Source organism: Panthera onca, chromosome B3 (genome assembly GCF_046562875.1).
Source record: "Panthera onca isolate mPanOnc1 chromosome B3, mPanOnc1 haplotype 2, whole genome shotgun sequence".
Taxonomy (NCBI): domain Eukaryota; kingdom Metazoa; phylum Chordata; class Mammalia; order Carnivora; family Felidae; genus Panthera; species Panthera onca.
In genome coordinates, this window is record NC_138344.1 from 20,846,430 (window position 1) to 20,865,580 (window position 19,151).

General features: G+C 50.1%; 1 protein-coding gene across 6 annotated transcripts in view; it reads right to left on the minus strand.

Annotated features, from left to right (window-relative positions):
* APBA2 (amyloid beta precursor protein binding family A member 2) overlaps positions 1–19,151 on the minus strand; it is a 265,709-nt gene that overhangs the window by 22,692 nt on the left and 223,866 nt on the right. For 5 of the 6 annotated variants that reach the window (XM_078448941.2, XM_060617852.3, XM_060617850.3 and 2 more), the window contains 2 exons: positions 2,235–2,380; positions 1,219–1,254 (listed from right to left, as the gene is read on the minus strand). In XM_078448941.2, coding sequence (XP_078305067.1) covers positions 1,219–1,254; positions 2,235–2,380 — 182 coding nt within the window. The remainder of the gene's footprint in view (positions 1–1,218; positions 1,255–2,234; positions 2,381–19,151) is intronic. The other variant, XM_081795843.1, reaches the window with a different exon arrangement.

Genomic DNA, 19,151 nt, shown 5'->3' on the forward strand with positions numbered 1-19,151 from the left:
CTGTGTGGGGATGCTGCTTACTCCTGGTCCTAGGCTCCTATCAGCACTTGCCTGGCTAGATGTGAGCACACCAGAAAAGGAGCCCTCAGCCACGATCCTGAACATCCCCTTGCCCGAAGGGAAGAACAACTCTCCATGGATATAATCAGGTGAGCCAGCCGCAGAGGCTCTTCTGAGCTGGGTCTGCCTGCTCCCATCCATTCGGGCTCTCTGGACTACAGATCTGAGGACCAGGCACAACAGAGCCCTGTTCCAGCTGCCTGGTATTTGGGCACAGGGGTGTAGGGGTGCACCGGGCAACTGCAGGCAAGGGACACCTCCTCCTTGGTGGGGCGGGGGAGCACACCCCAATTACAGGTCTGCAAAGCCAACCCATCTGCACTGCCTGGAGGCTCCCAGCAGAAAGCCGGCTTGGGCAGAGGGAGATGGCTGAGTTCCTTCCTCTCCTACAGATCAGGGAATCCAAGGAAACACCTCGGGACAAAGAGCAAATGTCACGGGGAGAGAAGTCTCACCACAGGAGGAAGGGAGCCACCAGACAGGCTCCTCTGGCCACACAGACAGAAAACAGGTGTTCTAGATGAGGGTGGAGGACTAAATCTCTTGCTGTCAAAGCACCAAGCCTGCACCTGCACCAAGTGAGCGTCTTCCAACGCCAAGCATTTGAGATTTCCTGTATCGGGAGGACCCAGCATTTACTAAATGACCAGTTTTACAAACAAATGACCAGGGGGTCACCTCAATTTTTTTTTAAAGTTTGCTCATGCTCCAGAAACTCTTACCAGTGGAGAACGCAACTCATGGACAAGCTGACCTTCTCATCATCCTGATTTAGTAAATTAAACTTAATGAGTCTTTAAATATCAGAACAATTTAATTAATTCTGTACAGGAGGCCGAAGCACTCAATGCGTCACATGGTCATGTGAAATGCTACATGTGAAAGCTGTTGATGGGAAACAGTAACGTCACAGCATTAACCATGTTCTGGCATGAGAGACTGAACAAAAACGTAACAAGGGCAATGATGAGGTTCTTCTATAAGTGGGTGGTTAAAAAAAAAGTGTCCGTGGTTTTGTTCAAAAATCTACTTATCTACCAAGGGAAGAGGAGGAAAAAGCTGTTTGCCACATGATTTGTGTTCCTACAAATAGGACCGCCCCCCAAACTGCATAGGACAAAGCCCAGAAACACCAGCAAACCCCTTGGTCCTACACACCGCTTTTTTCTTGATTTTAGCAGCCTTTTGCATCCTCTGAGCAGCATGTAAGAGAAAAGAAAAACAGACAAAGGAAGAAAGAAAGGAAGAGAAGGAAGGGCAGCAAAGTTATTTTAGACTTCTGGTTAACACCCTGGGACTCAGACCTTGTGCTCAGAGGAAAGGGGCAGGGGCAGGATGGGTGCATAGCCATCACTTCGGGGAGCACACACACTGACCAAGAGAAGCCCACACACGTCCCCCAAGCGCTGGAAATTACCAACAGCCACCCAGATCTACGAGGGTAAGACTAAGGACAGAGAGATGCAGAACTGGCAGAAAAGCGTCAGGCTCTAGGCAGGGGAGCAGGACTGGGGTCTGGGCAGGAGGGCCCGGGGCTCTGTGCATCTCCTCCCCTGACCACCATGGGCTCACACCACAGACCCCTTTGCCTCTATAAAAGAGGGGGGGAGGGGTCTGACACGATTTCTCACCCCATAGAGGCCACCAGCATCCACAGACCCTGAACTGCCCAGAGGGGCACCTCCTCAAGCCACCACGCCCTTCTCTCCTGACCCCCTTAGTTTTGCTGACTTGGCCTCATCTTTCTCCTGCCCGTCTGCACCCACTGTTCAAAACCAGGCAATTCAATGGGTACCCAGAGCAGCAAATATGTCAGAAATTTCTATTTAAACGAAAAGTGTGATTCCTTTGTTTCCCCTTCTGCAAGCACTTTGGTGCCAAAGATATACAGACCATCAAAATGGGATTTGAGCCTCCACACAAATGTGTTTTATGAATAGAATGTGGTGGAACCTTTAAAAATTGTGTCTCCAGTGGCCCGGTGGTGGCTCCTCATTAAGGAGCCAGCAGCCTCTGTCCCTAGCCCAGCATTCTTCTAGACAGGCCAAAGTCTCCCTTGGCCTCTCCAGGTGCCTCAGGCATTCCCGCTCTCCCTGCTGAGGGTGGTTGCATCCCCCTTCCCAACTCCAGTGCCTCCCCACAGTGAACCAGGGCTCTGCTGAGCCCACCAGTACCTTGACCCGGCTGACGGCCTCCTGTGCCTGCATCATTCTGATGTTTTTGGAGGGGTTACGTTCTGAGAGCAGCTGGGTGGACCCCAGGTAGTTGGCAGCAAAGATGATCCCATCAATGAGGTCTTCTGGTTCGCAGGGCCCTGGAACTGAAGAGGGCACAGTTAGCATCTTCCCAGAGGACAAAGGAACAAGGCAGCAGGGACAGGGGACAAAGGAGAAGGGCTGAACCATTGCCCATCTGCAGCCAGCAGAGGGAGGCCAGTCTGCTTCCCTCCTCACTACACAGTGCGTGGTATAAGTAGTTTCACAAAATCAACACCCCGGTCAGAAAACTCTACATGCATGATACAGGAGGACAATTCCAGGTCACTCAAGGCACCTCAGCCTCCATGGTGACAGCCACTTGCTACAATCCCAGAGATGCCCTGTCCCCAAGTGGGCAGCATTTCCATGCCTGCCCCAGAGCCCTCTGGAACTCAGGACAGTGAGCAGACACTGCCTGCTACCCTACAGTTCTTCTGGGGCTTTCTCCTCCACTTCTGCACTGTAGGATTCTGGCCCTGTCACATGCCTGGGTGGGCACCCCCATCCCATACACCTCAGGTCCAGGCTGGGTGACATGGTGCTTGCTCCACCTGCTGCCTCTAGGCCAGCGCTGTCAACAGAATGTCCTGCCATGATATCGAATGTTCTATCTTCGTGCGGTTCAGCACAGGAACTGCTAGCCATGTATGGCTTTGGGGCACTTGAACTGTGGGTACTGCAAGAGGACCTGAATATTTTTTTAAGTTTATTTATTTAGAGACAGAGAGTGTGAGCAGGGGAGAAGCAGAGACAGAGAGGAAGAGAGAGAGAATCCCAAGCATACTCCACACTGTTAGCACAGAGCCTGATGCGGGGCTCGAACCCACAAACTGTGAGATCATGACCTGAGTCAAAACCAAGAGTAGAACGCTTAACCAACTGAGCCACTCAGGAGCCCCAGAGGAACTGAATTTTTTAATTTTATACAACCTAATTTACATAGAAATAGCCACATATGGCTAGTGGCTCCTGTCCTGGACAGGCAGCTGGAGGTAAGATCAGCAAACCTTTTCTAAGGGGCTAGATGCAAAATATCTTGGGCTTTGCGGTCTGTCTGTCCTAGTCACCTCTGCACCTGTAGGACAAAAGCAGGCACAGGCAATATGTCTAATGAGCAAGCACAGTCCTGAGTCCGTAGTCTGTAACCATCACTCAGCTTGCCTCTGAGACCCACCCACCTTCCTTTCCAGGTCACACAGCCTTCTTCCCTCTCCCTGCCTGCCTCTGGCCAGATCCCTCCTTGTGAGGGCCCTTGGCTCTGGTTCTCAGGCTCCCCCTCACTCCAGTGTCCCCAGGGCTGGCTATCCTGTGGCTCCCCAAGCCCCAGGGCCAGCAGTCCCCTCTGCCAGCTGTTTCATGTTCTCACCTCTGACCCACTCTGCTTCTCAAAGTATCCACTCGCCTAGCCCAGATGCCACCGTTCACCAGTCCCATAACATCTGCCCACTGCCCTTGAACCTCTGCCCCCGCCCCAAGGACTCAACAGAACTCCAAACACCCATTTTCTGGGAGGCCTGAAGCTGGAAAGAGAGCCGCCCAACAAGGCAAGTTGGTTCCATTACAAATTCATGGACCAAAATGCCCTCAAAACTTGTTGGCAACCCTGAGAGGTTCCTCTGAGAAGTGCCTCCTCTCCCACTGTGCAAGCACCATTTCATAGCTTCCCCCATGTTCTGGAACTTCCAGTTGCCCCTCCCCCTTCACTGTACCTGACAGAGTGTCACCTGTGCTCCCTGAGGGACAGGCAATCTAAGTAGTCTTCCTTCCCAGGGTTCTGTGAGGCAGTGGGTCCCCACTGGGGGCTGAGGATCACCTGTGACCCCATCCCTCTCAAAGTCAAGTCCTATGAGTTGGGTCTTCTCAGGGCTTTTAAACACCCTCCAGTGTCCCCTGGCGGGTTCCAAAGCCTCCTTCACCCATCCCCGCCTCCAGTGGGCCCCCTCCCTCCTCCCTCTCGAAGGCAAATATCTGGAAAGAACTGCCTCAGCACATCCCAACCTAGCCACTGTGTCCCTGCTCCAATGTCCCCCACACTAAAGCTGCACACGACCTCAGTGCCCTCACATTCAGTGGGCCTTCTGGTCATCGTGTCACCTGCCTCCTTCTTGAGACATGTCTTCCTCACTTGCCTGTCACTCAGTGTCCTCCTCCGTCTCTGGCTGTTCTTTCTTGGCTCTCTGCAGGTACCCCTTCCTCCACGAGGCCACAGAAGGCTGACATCCTGGGGACTTAGTGCCTCGGGCTTCCATGACCACTTGCTTGCTGATGAGGGGTACTGTAATTCTCCAAACCCCAACCCCATGTACTCAGCAGCCTGCTTGCTGGCTCTCCTGGGATGGCCCCATCTCAACATATCCAAAGCAAAGTCCCAATATCCCACCACCATCCGGGCACTGAGCCTGGTTCTTCCTCTTGGACACCACCACCCTCCCAGCTACATGGCCTTCACATCCATATCCAACCCATTCCCTGAGTGCTGTCCACTTTGCCACCACACCTATCCTGAGTCTTTCTCCAGTTGCCCATTTGTGTCCCTTCATTTCCTATGTTGAAGCCCTAAGCCCCAATGTGATGCTATTAGAAATATGACGTCTGGGAGGTGATTAGGTCAGGAGAGTAGAGCCCTCATGAATGGGGTCCGTGCCCTTATAAGAGGGACCCCAGAGAACACCTTGCCCTCTTTCTGCCACAGGAGGACACAGAAAAATACCATCTGCAGCCTGGAAGGGGGCTCCCACCAGAACTCGACCACGCGGGCACCCTGACCTTGGAGTTCCATCCTCCACAACTGTGAGAAATCAATGTCTGTTGTTTATAAACCGCCACAGCCTCTGGTGTTTTGTTACAGTGGCAGGACTAAGACATGAATCTTCCACACAGACCATGCTGCCACCAGAGGTCCTTCTAGATGGGAGATCTGATCTTTTATCCTCCCCTGCTATAAACTTCACGGGGCCTCTGATTGCTCTCAGGATACAGACAGAAGTCCCTGAGCCCCCAAAACACAGTGTTCCCATTCAGAGGTACGTGCCTGTGAGGGGACAAGGAGAGTTTCACTGGCCTCATCCCGACGTCAGCAGACCCCAGAGTCTGGGGCCCCGGCTCCAGCCCACACGCCCACCAGGCTGCTCAGGTGCCAGGAGCCCAGTGTGTGGCCTGTAGTGAGCAGGCTTTCACCCTGAGAAGTGATTGTGCAACTTCCCTGAAACCAGGCCCACCGTGGGTTCAGGGCAAGTTTTCTAAATGATTCTGAAACTTTAGTTCTCTTTAATCCACAGGAGAAAAGGGCACACAAAGCTGAGATGCCCCAGGAGGGGGAGCGTACATCACGCTTTCACTGGAACAAACCTCAGCTCTGTGGACATGAAATTAAAGCTCCAAAGTGGGTCATAGCATGTGTGCATTAGTCTACATTGTCTGCCTGAAGATCCATACCCAGGGGCACACACATCAGACTCACACACATGTGGGGAAACCACAGATACAGAACCGCTGTCATCTCTTCCACAGCAGTGCCACGGCTCCTGCACCAAAGCCAATTTCATAAGGTGCTTTATTTTTTTTAACGTTTATTTATTTTGAAAGAGAGACAGACAGAGACAGAGAGAGACAGAGCATGAGTGGGGCAGGGGCAGAGAGAGAAGGAGACACAGAATCCGAAGCACACTCCAGGCTCTGAGCTGTCAGCACAGAGACCAACGCAGGACTTGAACCCACAAATGAGCCCAATGCAGAGCTCAAACCCATGAACTGTGAGATCATGACCTGAGCTGAAGTCAGATGCTTAACCGACTGAGCCACCCAGGTGCCCCTTATAAAGTGCTTTAGAACAAGGTGAAGTGTTCTGAAGTTTGAAAGAAACCTATTAGTAATACCAGGCCCTGGCAGGTTCCAACTTAGGAATGCCCCAGGTCATGCCCCATTGAACGGTGGGGGCCCTCCCATCCTGACCCCACTGTCCTGGGGACCCCGCCCCTTCTCCCCACTGACCTTGACAGCCTCCGCAGAGCCCCCAGATGATGTATCCCTTCCTCTTGGGTGCTCAGTGGTTTACTCCAGGGATCTTTGATAACACTTGTGGAAGCCTCTAGCAAACCCTCAGGGAACCAATCCCAAGGCTCCAGCCCTCAGCCCCCCAGAACTATCTGCAGAAGCCACTGATGCCTCAGGACCTCCCTGGCTCTCCCCATAGATGACACTCGAAACTTCCACAGGCTGCTGGCAACACCTCTCAGCAAGCCTGAAGCCCCTCACCCGGCCCCAGCTCTGTCGTCCATGTCTGGAGGAAAGAAGCATCGCCTGCTACAGAACCAAGAGAAGGGGTCCCTTCAGGAGACTTGGGCTGGGGGCTGGGTAGGGGGAGACATGACAAAGGGGGTCCCCTTTCCTCCAATGTCCACACTGTGGGTCTGGGCCCTTTGGGATGGCCTCCCCACCACATCCATGTCTCTGGAAAAGTTCTTCCCACACAGGTGACATTGCTGGGTCTGGAGGAGGCTGCCTGTGACAGCGAAGGTGGGTAGCCAAAGTGTTCAGGGGGTCAGTGAGGACAGAATGGGAATGGGTGCAGGGGGTCTCGATGGGGTCGGGGGGCATGAGGGCCTGGTGGTAGGAGGGACTGGGGTGGAGGTTGGGAGCTGAGGGAAGGTGGGTGGGAGGGTCTGGGGGTTACCCTAGCTTCTGGTAGGTCTATAAGCTCCCTCTTTTAGTGCTTAAAAGACACCGAAGAAAAGCATACCGACCCCTGATGCATGTATAGATCAAACGTTTTTCATGCCACTGTTACCACCACCTTCCCCAAAGGTCAGTGCCAGTGGCGGTCCTCTGTTGTGGGATGGTGACTTCTCCTCCAGCCCAGCTGACCCACATTCCTCCCAGACCACCCACTCTGGCCTTCAGTCCAGTCGGCACTGGCTCTGGTAGGAGAGAACCAGCCCATCACAGGTACCTGGGTGGTAGGACCTCTGAGGGCTCCTCCCAGACTCTCCTCACTGAAAGTCCAGCACAGATCAACAAGCCCTCACCCCCCCCACACACACAACACACAGGTATGCACACACCCACCCACGCATGCACACACACACACACACACATGAACGCCACACGAGCAGCGCTTGCGGCTCTGACCCCCCAGGGCCACACCTCATAACCGGGCCTGTGTACCCAGTGGGGAGTTGAGATGAAGTGGCCACCACGGCACCTGGGCCCGCAGATACAATGCGGTGCTTTCTGTGGGTAGGCACTTTAAATTATCAAGGTAATAAAGCACCTATATTACCACAAGCCCAAACACAAGAGAAAGAGGAGTCGAGACCTGAGAGGAAGGTAATCCTGGCAGCAAGTGGCCTGGCACCCCGCATCCCCCGGAGCGTGGCCCTGTTCCATGACCAGCGTCTTCACTCTTATGCGGAGAGTGACAGGGGAGACCCATGGCTGAGGCCTCTCAGAGAACTGAAGACCAGAAGGGCCACCCAGGAGAGGGGCCACACCTCTGAACCCGCAACTCCCCAGGCCTGTGACCCCAGGACCACTCACCCCAGGGCCCACACATGGTGCAGTGAGGCAGCGCCAGCCAGGGCTTAGCAACCCACCAGGCACAGAGAAGGGCTCACCAAGTTACGTCGTCATGACTGTTTTAATATTGCAACAAGGCCTGGGGGATCTCTGCTGGGTGGGGCGGGGAACTGGCTGGTCCTCCTGATTCGGCAGAGAGGGAAGGCACCTGCTTCTCCCCCTCCTGCCTGTCAGTGTTGAGGGCCAGGCTGTGTCCCCAGGGCTGGGATAGCCATGGCAATGACTGGGACAAGGCTGGGAGGTGCCCTCTCTCAGATGGTTGGGTAAACAAAGCAAAGGAAAAAGTAAGGTTTTTTCAGACAGGAAGTAGGAGGCAGGAAGCAAACCCCGGTGTGAGGTGACAGGGACTCAGTCCGGATCTGATGAGAAGGGGAAAGGCTGCTCGCAGAAGCTAAGGGGCACAGGACCCGAATGATGGGAAGGGAGATACTTGAAAAGGAGTGTTTTCTGGGGTGTTCTGGGAAACTGACACCCTCCTTTGTGCCCTTTGGACAGTCCTCTTCCTCTCCCTCTCTCCTCTCTCTCACTTCCTCTCTTTTTGCCTCTATTTTCTCACCAGCAAAATGGGCTGAGGGGGAATTCCTGATTTCTATCTCCTTAGGGTTTTCACAAAGTTAAGATTAATAGGATAAGCTTCATAAACACTAAAAGCATATAAAGTACAACACATTAATTGCTGAATTCATAGCTTTTATTTGCACCTAACTCAAAACACAAGTCATAGATGGCACTTAGTTGAGGCAGGGCCTCTAGCACCAGACGAGGGAGGCAGCAGTGATGACAGCAGGCAGTGTTCAAGGCCAGCTAACGCACTTGCATGGCCTTGTGGGCAGGCTGCAGGGCAGTGCACCGAGGCTCACAGGACAAAGGGATGCTGTGACCAGGCTGATATTAAGTGACAAAGTGGGGCCCAAAGGCAGCCACATCCCAAACGGTGGCCTCCACCATCATCAACATGAGGAACCTCCCGGCTGCAGATATAAAGTGGTGCAAACCTTTTCCAAACCCTGTACCGGATGGGGTAGGGGGGATGTGGCAGGTCATTTAAAACACCTGAAGCTGCAGTACATGAGGACAGAAAGAGGGAGAGAAGAAGATCCCAAGCAGCTCCTTCTGTGTCTGGAATCATGCTCAGAGACCAAGGGGCCTGCAGAGTCCCCAGCCCCATCTGAGAAATTCTGCCTCAGTGGACCCGGAGTGGGGCCTGGGAATCTGTACTACACCCCTGCCCCCCAGGTCACACTGAAGAGCAGTCAGTGTGGGGATACCTGATCTCCAGCACACAAGAACTCACCCTCCCCACCATCTTAGAAGCAAAGCCCTCTGGGAGGCCAGGCCAGTGTCAGCTTTCTCACGCAGCCCCAGGTCTCAAGGGCGAGACTCCCACCTGCTCCTTCCATCTCAGGTGCCTTGGTCCTCACTCTGGAGATGACAAATTTTCTCCAGCTGGCCAGGGCTGGGGGCACCAAGGGAGGGGAAGAGGGGACAGGAGAGGGGTGGCTGCCGAATGGGGAGGGGCATGGAGGGAGGAACCCCTCCCTGTCCATCTATCAGCAGCCCTGGTGTGCACTGCAGGCACACAGGCACCTGTCACCAGCTAGGGGAAGACAGATGTCACCCCCACAGAGGGCAAGGGGACTGCCAATCACATGGCAGCACCTTCCACCCTGACCGTCAGGGCTTCTGACTGAAGTATGTGCATTTCTACTATCTCACCCCATCTTCCCCTCAGGCCTCATTCTCTCCAGTGAGTGTGGTTCCAAGTGCCCATCATTTGCCCAAGGTCACCCCATAGCTGGGCCCAAGCCACCCGTCCTCCCTGCAATGACCATTACAGACCACTAGATGGTGCCTCTGCGTTCTGTGGGAAAGTCTGGGTGGTCCTTGCAGCCTGGGGTAACCACCCACCCACACCCTCAGCCAGCACTCAGGGAGGGATCTGGGCCTGGGCAAGGGTCTTCATGCCCTATCTGTGGGGTAGGAGTCGAATGGCACTCTGTGGAGCCCATCCCTGGGGCAGGGAGGTAGGCCTTGCCTTTTGAATTGACTCCCACCCTCTGAGGTCACTTTTACCAGTTCCCGGGGTGAACATGGGCAGCTCGCCAGACCTTTCTGAAGTTCATTTCCTGTTTAAATCTATGTCCCTAAATAGATATATTAAAAGCTGGCTCCGTCTCTCCCACCACTCGAATAAGCCCTGCCGGATCAGGGGGCACAGACTCCTGTGTTGTGAGGACACCCCATCCCGGGCAATGGGGTCTACCACCAGCACCTATGGACGCCTGCTCCCTGGGAAGAAGCCAGTGAAAAATTCAGGTCTTTGTTACAACTCCGACAGATGCCCACCTCCGCCGCCTCCCTCTGCGGGAGGCTCTTGTCATTCCTGCCTTGTTCTTTTTTTTTTCAAAAAGGAAACAATACAAAACAAAACGGTGCCTCCAGCATCCTGCCTGTCAGACCCACTCCTACCTGCACATTTATTAGGAAGCCGAGAAGAGCGGCCGGTGTGGGGAGGGGGCGTATTTCAGTTCACAGACACTGCTCTCAACTCCAATCATGAAATGCAGAACCAAAAATCAAACAGCTTCATTACAATACTAAAGCAGCTGGCCCTACATATTTGAGCACAAATTGCTCTAATTTGGCCCAACTCTTGAACTAACCCTATGCCAAGACCACCAGAGGGAGACAGAACAACAAAAGAATAAAGAGAGGTTGAAAGGAGATCCCATCTCCCCAGAGAGTGATTTCTCCTTTTTAATTTTCTTGTTATGACATATATTATACAAACATAAGTGTATGTAGAATGTATCTGCCAAGTTTGGACAAAGAAGAATAGGGGGCAGCAGCCTCCTTCCTGCTGGGGGAAGCCTCCATATGAAAACATCTGTTGGAAAATCTAAGCTCTGCCAACCTCTCTAAACAGGGAAGTGGGGGGGGGGGGGCCCACAGAGTCAGGCCTTGGAGGCCCCTGTCCCTGACACCTTTGGGGGAAATGATCATGAGGTGGGTGGTGGACAGAGCTTCAAACCAGGTGATCACATGAACTCCAAGGCCTGTGCCTTTTTCTGTCTTGGATCCAGGGGGCAGCTGGGTAGAGCCAGAGCACAGCCAAGGATGGGAGTGTGGGTGTGCATCTGAAAGGTCACCGAGTAGAGCCCCCACCCCCTGACACACCGCACCTCTGTGTGTCACAAAGGTATAGATCCACTCGGTGCTCAACAACTCATGAAGCAGATCTCAATGTCCCAATTTTACAAATAAGGACAGTACGCACAGGATCAAATGGCTTTGCACAAGATCACTGCCGTTGATTCAGGTACTACGCATTTTTGAGCGTGAGGATAGAAAACATGGAGCTCACAGGCTGACATCACTCCCACAGTCAGCAAATAAATGCATCAGGATGACCCATGATGGAACACCATGGAGGAAGGACACTGTGCCAGGGAAGAAGCAACAGGGAAGCCTGCCCTCTAGAGGAATTTGGGGCAGCTGCTCTTTGCACTCAGGTCTGAAGGATGCAAAGCAATCAAAAAAGCCAGAGACAGAAAGGAGAAGAGAGCTTTCCAGGCTCAGGCAAGAGCAGTGCAAAGCCCCTGGGGTGGCCAAGTACAGCATTTTACAAGAACTACAAAATGTTCAAGCTGCCCAGGTACATGGGGTGGGCCAGCAGTCAAAACAAGTTGAGGCTGCAGAGAGAGTGCCAGCCAGGCCTGAAGGTCCTGGAGCTACACCAAGGACTGTCACTAGAGTATTGGTCAGTGGCCTGACCACTGTTTTTAGAAAGCAACTCTGGCTGCATAGAGGCAAACCACAGAAGGGAAGAAGGGAGAGCAGCTGGGAGGCTACTACAGCTGTCCTAGCAAGTGAGTGATGGTGACAGTGATGGTGATGGTGGTGGTGATGATGGTGATGGTGATGGTGATGATGATGGTGATGTGATGGTGATGATGGTGGTGGTGATGATGGTGATGGTGATGATGATGATGGTGGTAATGATGGTGATGGTGATGATGGTGGTGATGATGGTGATGATGATGGTGGTGGTGATGATGGTGGTGATGGTGATGGTGATGGTGATGATGATGATGGTGATGATGATGATGATGGTGGTGATGATGATGATAGTGGTGATGATGGTGTGGATGAGGGTAATGATGGTGCCAGAGAGACAGTGATAGACTGAGTCCATTCTGGAGGTTCAATTCACAGTCTGGAATATGAGGTGAGGATGAGGAGTTCTAGAAAGCGGGTTGTGTGACTAGATGGACAAAGCTCATCTCACTGAGGAGGGGACCCTGGGAGGGGGCTGGGCTTGGGGATTCTGGGCACGTCTAGATGCAGGAACCTGAGCTTCTTCCAAAGAAGCTCAGGAGACAGCTGGACTCAGGAGTCCTACTGAACTCCTGGTGGCAGGTGAAGCTGCAGACACAGAAGAATCCTTGGGAGAAGGGGTGGGGTGGGTGGGGAAAGGGCCCAGGACCCAGCTCTATCAAGCTCTGGCACTCTGTGCCCAGAGGGGCATCCCCAGCTGTGCCCAAGCTGGCAGGAGGAGAAAGGATCCCTCATGCTTCTGGTGCATAGTGACCAGGAAGCCAGCGGCGACCTTAGAGAGCTGCTTTGGAGAACACCAGGGCAGGGCAGGAGCCAGCCAGGGGGTTGTGGAGTGTAGGAGAGGTGTGCAGAATGAGACAACCATTCCCAAAGTCTGGTGTAGAAGAAGAGGAAGGTGGATTGGTGGCTACAGACACATGCAGGTTGGGACAGATGTACTCAGAAGCCAGCAGAGGGGAGAGTGGAAGATACAGGAGAGAAAACACGTCAGATTCAGTGAGTTTCAACAGCACATACAGGATGTTCAACAGTCTCAGCTGGGGTGAGGGGCCACAGCCCTCTGAGGAGAGGCTAGGAGCAGGCAGAGTGCCAAAGCCACACGCCAGGCAAGCCACGGAGATAAGCACAAGAGCTGGCCCAGGGAAGGTGTCAAGAATAGGAGAGGAGGCAGGAGGGGATGAACCTCAGAGCTGTGAAATTGAACCTCAGGTTAGACCTTCTCCCCACAGACCTGGGGCATGGTCTCCAGGCTCTGGAAGGGTTCTTCCTGCCCTGAATACCACCCCCAGCCCTGCCACCACACCAGCGTGTCCCAGAGCCAGACACCCCTGCACTGCCATGGGCTGAGCTGTGCCTCTATGAAGGCTCTGTTAAAGGTGACCCTGTAAGAAGGCTGATATAAACAAGAAAATGCTGAGAAACCAGAGCCCTGGAACATTCAATGGGGAGACGACATGCCTGAGGCTGCAGGACAGGTTGGGTCATCACTGAAGGAAAGGATTTGAAAGTTCCACAGTGTGGAACATTGGACACCCAATAAGCGAGATGAAGTCACTGGCTGCCAGGAGGAAGAGAAAGAGTCAAGGAAGGCCAAAGCCAAGCTCAAAATAGTACACAGATCTGCCCAAGGCAGGTCCTAAGCATAAGCTTGTACCTGGGGAGAATTATAGCGCAGAAAAAGGAAAATGAATACAAAAACTGGCAAAAATGGGGAAAGGCATAGACAAAGCAGCTCTCTGCAGCAGTATTTATAAGAGCAAAGCCCTGGAAACCATCCTAACGTTCCCACAGAGGGGATATCCATCCACACAGTACAGGTCTACAGAACAGCACAGAATACCTCTACTTACTGGTCTGCACTGTGTGGAACTTTGGCAAAATCTCCAGGGTTTAGTGTTAAGCATAAAGAGCAAGATGGAGAAAAGGGTATCTCTAACTCATTACCTTTTACCTAAGAAAGGGGAAGATTTACCTAAGATAAATCTTGGAATGTTAAAACTGGTTACCTCTACTGGAAGGAAAAGATTTGGGGTGTGCGATAAAAGGGTAAGAAACTAGACATCTTTGCACACACCCTGTTTTGCATACTTGACTTTAGAACCATGTAATTATTTTATATAATTATAAAACCAAATTCAGTGAAAAAAAGCAAACTCCTAAGAATTAAAAGAAAAATCCATCTAAATATGTATGCAGTATGCATTTGTGACATAATAATGGAAAGAAGAACTATTCTGAATGATTTTAAAACACAGTAAATTGATGGCACATCCCTCTTGGGCTATCCTCTAAAGACCAAAGTCAATGCAAATGATCTTGAATTGTATCTATAATCACATGTCCTTGGCAATGTTGGTCTTGTTATTCTGAGACTATTGTATGATTGAAGAAATAAAACAGATGCAGAATTATGTTGATGTCCTTGAGAACAGGGATTTGGGGCATAGGAAAAAGAAGGTGCAAATGTAAAAACATTACAGTCCTGATAATATGAATCATGATGCATTTTATCTGAAAATCAGTAAGAATCATGATGCACTTTATTTTAAAAACATATAGTATATTAGTTATCTATATACATGTAACAAATGGTCCCAAAACTTAGCCTGAAAACAACAAATATTTATTATCTTAGTTTCTGAGGGTGGGGAATCGAGGGGCAGCTGAGCACTTCTGACTCAGGGGCTCCCCCAAGACTACAGCTGTTTAGAACAGAGAAGGCTCTACTTCCAAGTTCACTGATGAGGCTGTTGGCCAGAGAGAGACATCAGCAGGATCTAGATTTCCCAACCACTGTTTCAAAGGGAGGCTTCTGGCGTCCGACTTCAGCCAGGTCACGATCTCGCGGTCCGTGAGTTCGAGCCCCGCGTCGGGCTCTGGGCTGATGGCTCGGAGCCTGGAGCCTGTTTCCGATTCTGTGTCTCCCTCTCTCTCTGCCCCTCCCCCGTTCATGTTCTGTCTCTCTCTGTCCCAAAAATAAATAAAAAAACGTTGAAAAAAAAAATTAAAGACAAAGGGAGGCTTCTGCCATTTCATATACTAATATAAATGTAATATGTGGCAAATAAAAATGCCAATGGGAATTTTTGTAACTATATAAGCTAATTCTAAAGTTTCTATGGAAAAATAAATATGCAAGAGGATCTAGGGAAGTTCTGAACAGGGATGACAGTGACAGAAGACAGACATCAGCCTTCCAGGTAATAAAATGCATGGTAGGTAAATCCCCAGTCAAATAAAGCAGCCTGGTTCTGGGACCTCAGTGGAGATCCAGAAACAGACCTAGATGTATATGACAATTTATTATATGATAAAGGCAGCATTTCATTTCAGTGAGGAATGAAATTCATGGAATAGTTTTGGCACAAATAGCTGTTTGGAAGAAAATGCTTAAAATGTAACTCCTTCTGGATCCATATACCAAAATAAATTCTGGACAAATCAAATATGTAATTCATTAAAATCATAAAAGTTCTATAAGGAAAAAAAAATAATGGTAAGAGTGTAAAGGTCATACTAATCCCAAAAACCTAGTAACTTCAAAGGAAAAAGATGCATACAGTTGACTAATAAAATGTTCAACAAAGTAAAAATATGGAGGTTCCTCAAAAAGTTAAAAATAGAACTACCCTATGATCCAGCAATTGCTCTACTAGGTATTTACCCCCAAAATACAAAAGTACGAATTAAAAGGGGGTACCTGCTGGCACCCAAATGTTTATGGCAGTATTATCTACCATGGCCAAATTATGGAAAGAGCCCAAGTGTCTACTGACTTGATGAACAGATTAAGAAGATGTGGTGTGTGTGTGTGTGTGTGTGTAAGGAATATTACTTAGCCATAAAAAGAATGAAATCTTGCCATTTGCAGTGATATAGATGGATAAGATAGAGGGTATTATGCTAAGTGAAATAAGACAAAGAAAGACAAATACCATATGATTTCACTCATATGTGGAATTTAAGGGAAAAAAAGGAGCAAAGGGAAAAAAAGAGAGAATTAAACCAAGAAAAGACTCTTAACTATAGGGAACAAACTGATGGTTACCAGAGGGGAGGTGGGGAAGATGGGTTAAAAGGTGATGGGGATCAGGAGTACATTTGTGATGAACACTGAGTGTTGTATGCAAGTTCTGAATCACTATATTGTACACCTGAAGCTAACACTGTGTGTTAACTAATTGGAATGTAAATAAAAACTCTACTTTTTAAAAATATTTTTTAATGTTTATTTATTTTTGAAGGAGACAGAGAGAGTGTGAGCAGGGGAGGGGCAGAGAGAGAGAGGGAGACACAGAATCCGAAGCAGGCTCCAGGCTCTGAGCTGTCAGCACAGAGACCAACGCAGGACTTGAACCCACCAACCATGAGATCATGGCCTGAGCCAAAGTTGGATGCTTAACCAACTGAGCCACCCAAGCGCCCCAAATAAAAACTTTAAAAAATGCAAAAAAGCAAAAGATGACAGTAGCTTAAGGAAAACTTTTACAATATAAATCAAAGGGCAAATATCCTTTATATGTAAAGAACAGTACAAATCAATAATAAACACCAAAACCCCAACAGAGGAGTGGGCAAAGGAGACAAACAGCCATCACGCAGGAAAATCAACACAAACAGCTTGTAAACACATGAAACGGCATTTGGCTTCACTTCCAATGGAAGACGTGCACATAACATCAAGAATATATCACTTTTCATCTGTTGGCCTGGCTAAGACCAAACGGTTGGATGGCATGCAGTGTTGGTAAACCAGCATTCTCACACACAACCCTGTCTTCCTCTTGGGCCATTTCTACCCAAATTGGCATGTGGCAGGCTGTAACCCTGCTCTATCTAGGAATGGCTTCTGTAAGAGAACTCATACATGGACACAGAGACATATCCATGAAGCTGCTCACTGCTGCACTGACTAAACACAACCAAACAATCCACGGGGGACTCATTAATACCCATCATATGTCCATGAACCTGAATCCTGGGCAGTCACTTAACAATTAGGTGGTTCTAGAGCTGTTATCTCCAAGATGTAGCAAGAAATGAAAAAGCAAAGTACAGACCCATTTGTCCCAGTGTAATATCTATTTTTAAGAAAAGGGTCTATAGTTTTATATATGTCCAAGAAATTTCTGGAAGGATTCACAAGAGACTTAACAGTAACTTCTATTCCAGAAAGGGACTGGGGGTCTGGGATGGGCAGACGGAAAAGGGAAAAGTACAGGGATGTGCAGATAGAGAAGGGAAATAGGATTTCCAGGGTAGAATGCATTTTTAATTCTTAGGGATTTTGGCTTGATCTAAGCACTACTCAGAAATATCTTAACAAACCTCCAGTGAATAGAAGTTCCTATTTTAAAATCTGTCTAATCCCTATTCACGACTCCATTTGGAAAACTGGAGACAAGATCAAATAATGTTTGTAAAAAAGGAAAGTCATTTTTTTAACTTTATTTATTTTGAGAGAGAGAGAGAGAGAGGTGAAGAGAAAGGGAGAAAGAGAATCCTAAGCAGGCTCCTCAATGTCCATCTCATGGACTGTGAGATCGTGACCTGAGCTGACATCCAGAGTCAGACACTCAACTGACCAAGCCACCCAGATGCCCCCCAAAAAGGAAAGTTATTTTGGCTTTCACAACTTCCCTTTGGAATGCTCTGGGCCCCTACAGCCCAGGTTTACCTTACTCCCATCCTCCCACCAACAGCATCCCAGACACATGCCCACCAGTCCCCCAGGCCTGCCCACTCTGTGATTCAGGAGCCTGGTCCCTCTGACAGGCTGGAGAAGAAAAGATGTGAGCTGCCTTCATTTTAGGAGTCTTAATCTGAACAGGTTCACCACAAGTGCTCATTTTAAAAGGTCAGATCATAAGTTCCCACTACATGAAAACAACCAAGGGGCATTATCATGGTGAGGACCCCTAAAAGGTGTGAGGGGCAAGCTCAGCAAGGCCAGGAGCCCTCATGTTCTATGAGTGGCCAGCACAAGGGGGAAGTTGACACGGTAGAGACAGGTTGTAAGGGACCCCAGGGCCCTGGCACCTGAGGACAAGCAACGTTCTAGCATAAGCCTAGAGCTGTTGGTGGGGTGGGGTGGGGTGTGTCTTAGGACATCTTGCATAAGCTTTGGCTGTTGGATTAGGAGAACAGTGTGAGGAACAGAATACAATCTATCAGCCTCTGTTGTTTTGTCCTGAAGCTGCCACTGTCAGACTCCATTGCTTTGGGGCCAGCACCAACTTTTTGGTTTTATGGAAAAGCCTTTTATGTATACTCATTTAGAGGTGGGCAACCACCTAGTCCACTTGGACTTATGCCACTGCCAGCCTCCATGTCCCTCAGAAGGGGATATCCTGGGGGTCCCGCCATTCCTCACCACTCCAGGATTCCTCCCACAGGGAAAGCAGTGGGTCCTCCGTCCAATGGGCCCTTGCACAAGATTCACCCTGCAGCATCAACCTTTCTGGTCTGAGAGGAGCCAAGAGGATCAACAGATCCTGGGGTATTTTCCTGCAGATGGTGGTCATGGGGGCCTCTTCACTCAGGTGCCTCTGATGAGACAGGGCTGTGACTCTGAGCCTGAGAGGGGCCAATGGCTCTGACCTCTGGAAGGTTCTCCTGTGGACTCCCTGGAGTCTGAACCACGTGTCTTCTCCATTCTTTTTCTATTCTTTTTCCTCACCTGCTGCATGCTAAGGGTTGCTCAAGCAGTACAGTTTGGGGACAATGAGCTGAGACTCCCACCTGGGTTCCAATCCCGCTCTGCCACATACTACCTGGTGATCTTGAGTGAATGACTTACCCCCTCTGAGCCTCAGTTTACTCATCAGTGACAGCACCTACCTCTTAGTGTTATCAGGAGGACTGCTGAGTCATTTAAGAGCTGTGTCTGGCTCAAAGTAAGCCCCCAATAAGAATTCCCTGGCCTCAAGAGCACCTGGGTAGCTCAGCTGGTTAAGCATCCAACTCTTGATAGCAGCTCAGGTCATAACTCATGGTCCGTGATATCAAGTCCCACGTTGGCTCTGCTTTGACAGTATGGAGCCTGCTTGAGATTCCCTCTCTCCCTCTCTCTCTGCCCCTTTCCCACTTGTTCTCTGTCTCAAAATAAATAAACATTAAAAAAAAAAGAATTCCCCGGCCTCTATTGATGGTAGTGGTATATGAAGGCATGTCAAGAAGGCAGAAAACCAGCCTGGTGAGGAATTTATGCTGCTAAGTACCCAGATATGGGTCTAATATCAGCAACCAAATGACCTCAAATGAGTTACTTGAACCTCATTTTTCCTATCCTATAGAATGAGGGGAAGCATCTGCCCTTCCTGTGGTGGCTGACCTGAAGCAGGTGCACAGCACACATCCCTGGCACTGGTGCACACTAAGCCCCCAGTCGATGTTAAGATGGTGTCTGTTGTCATTGTATAG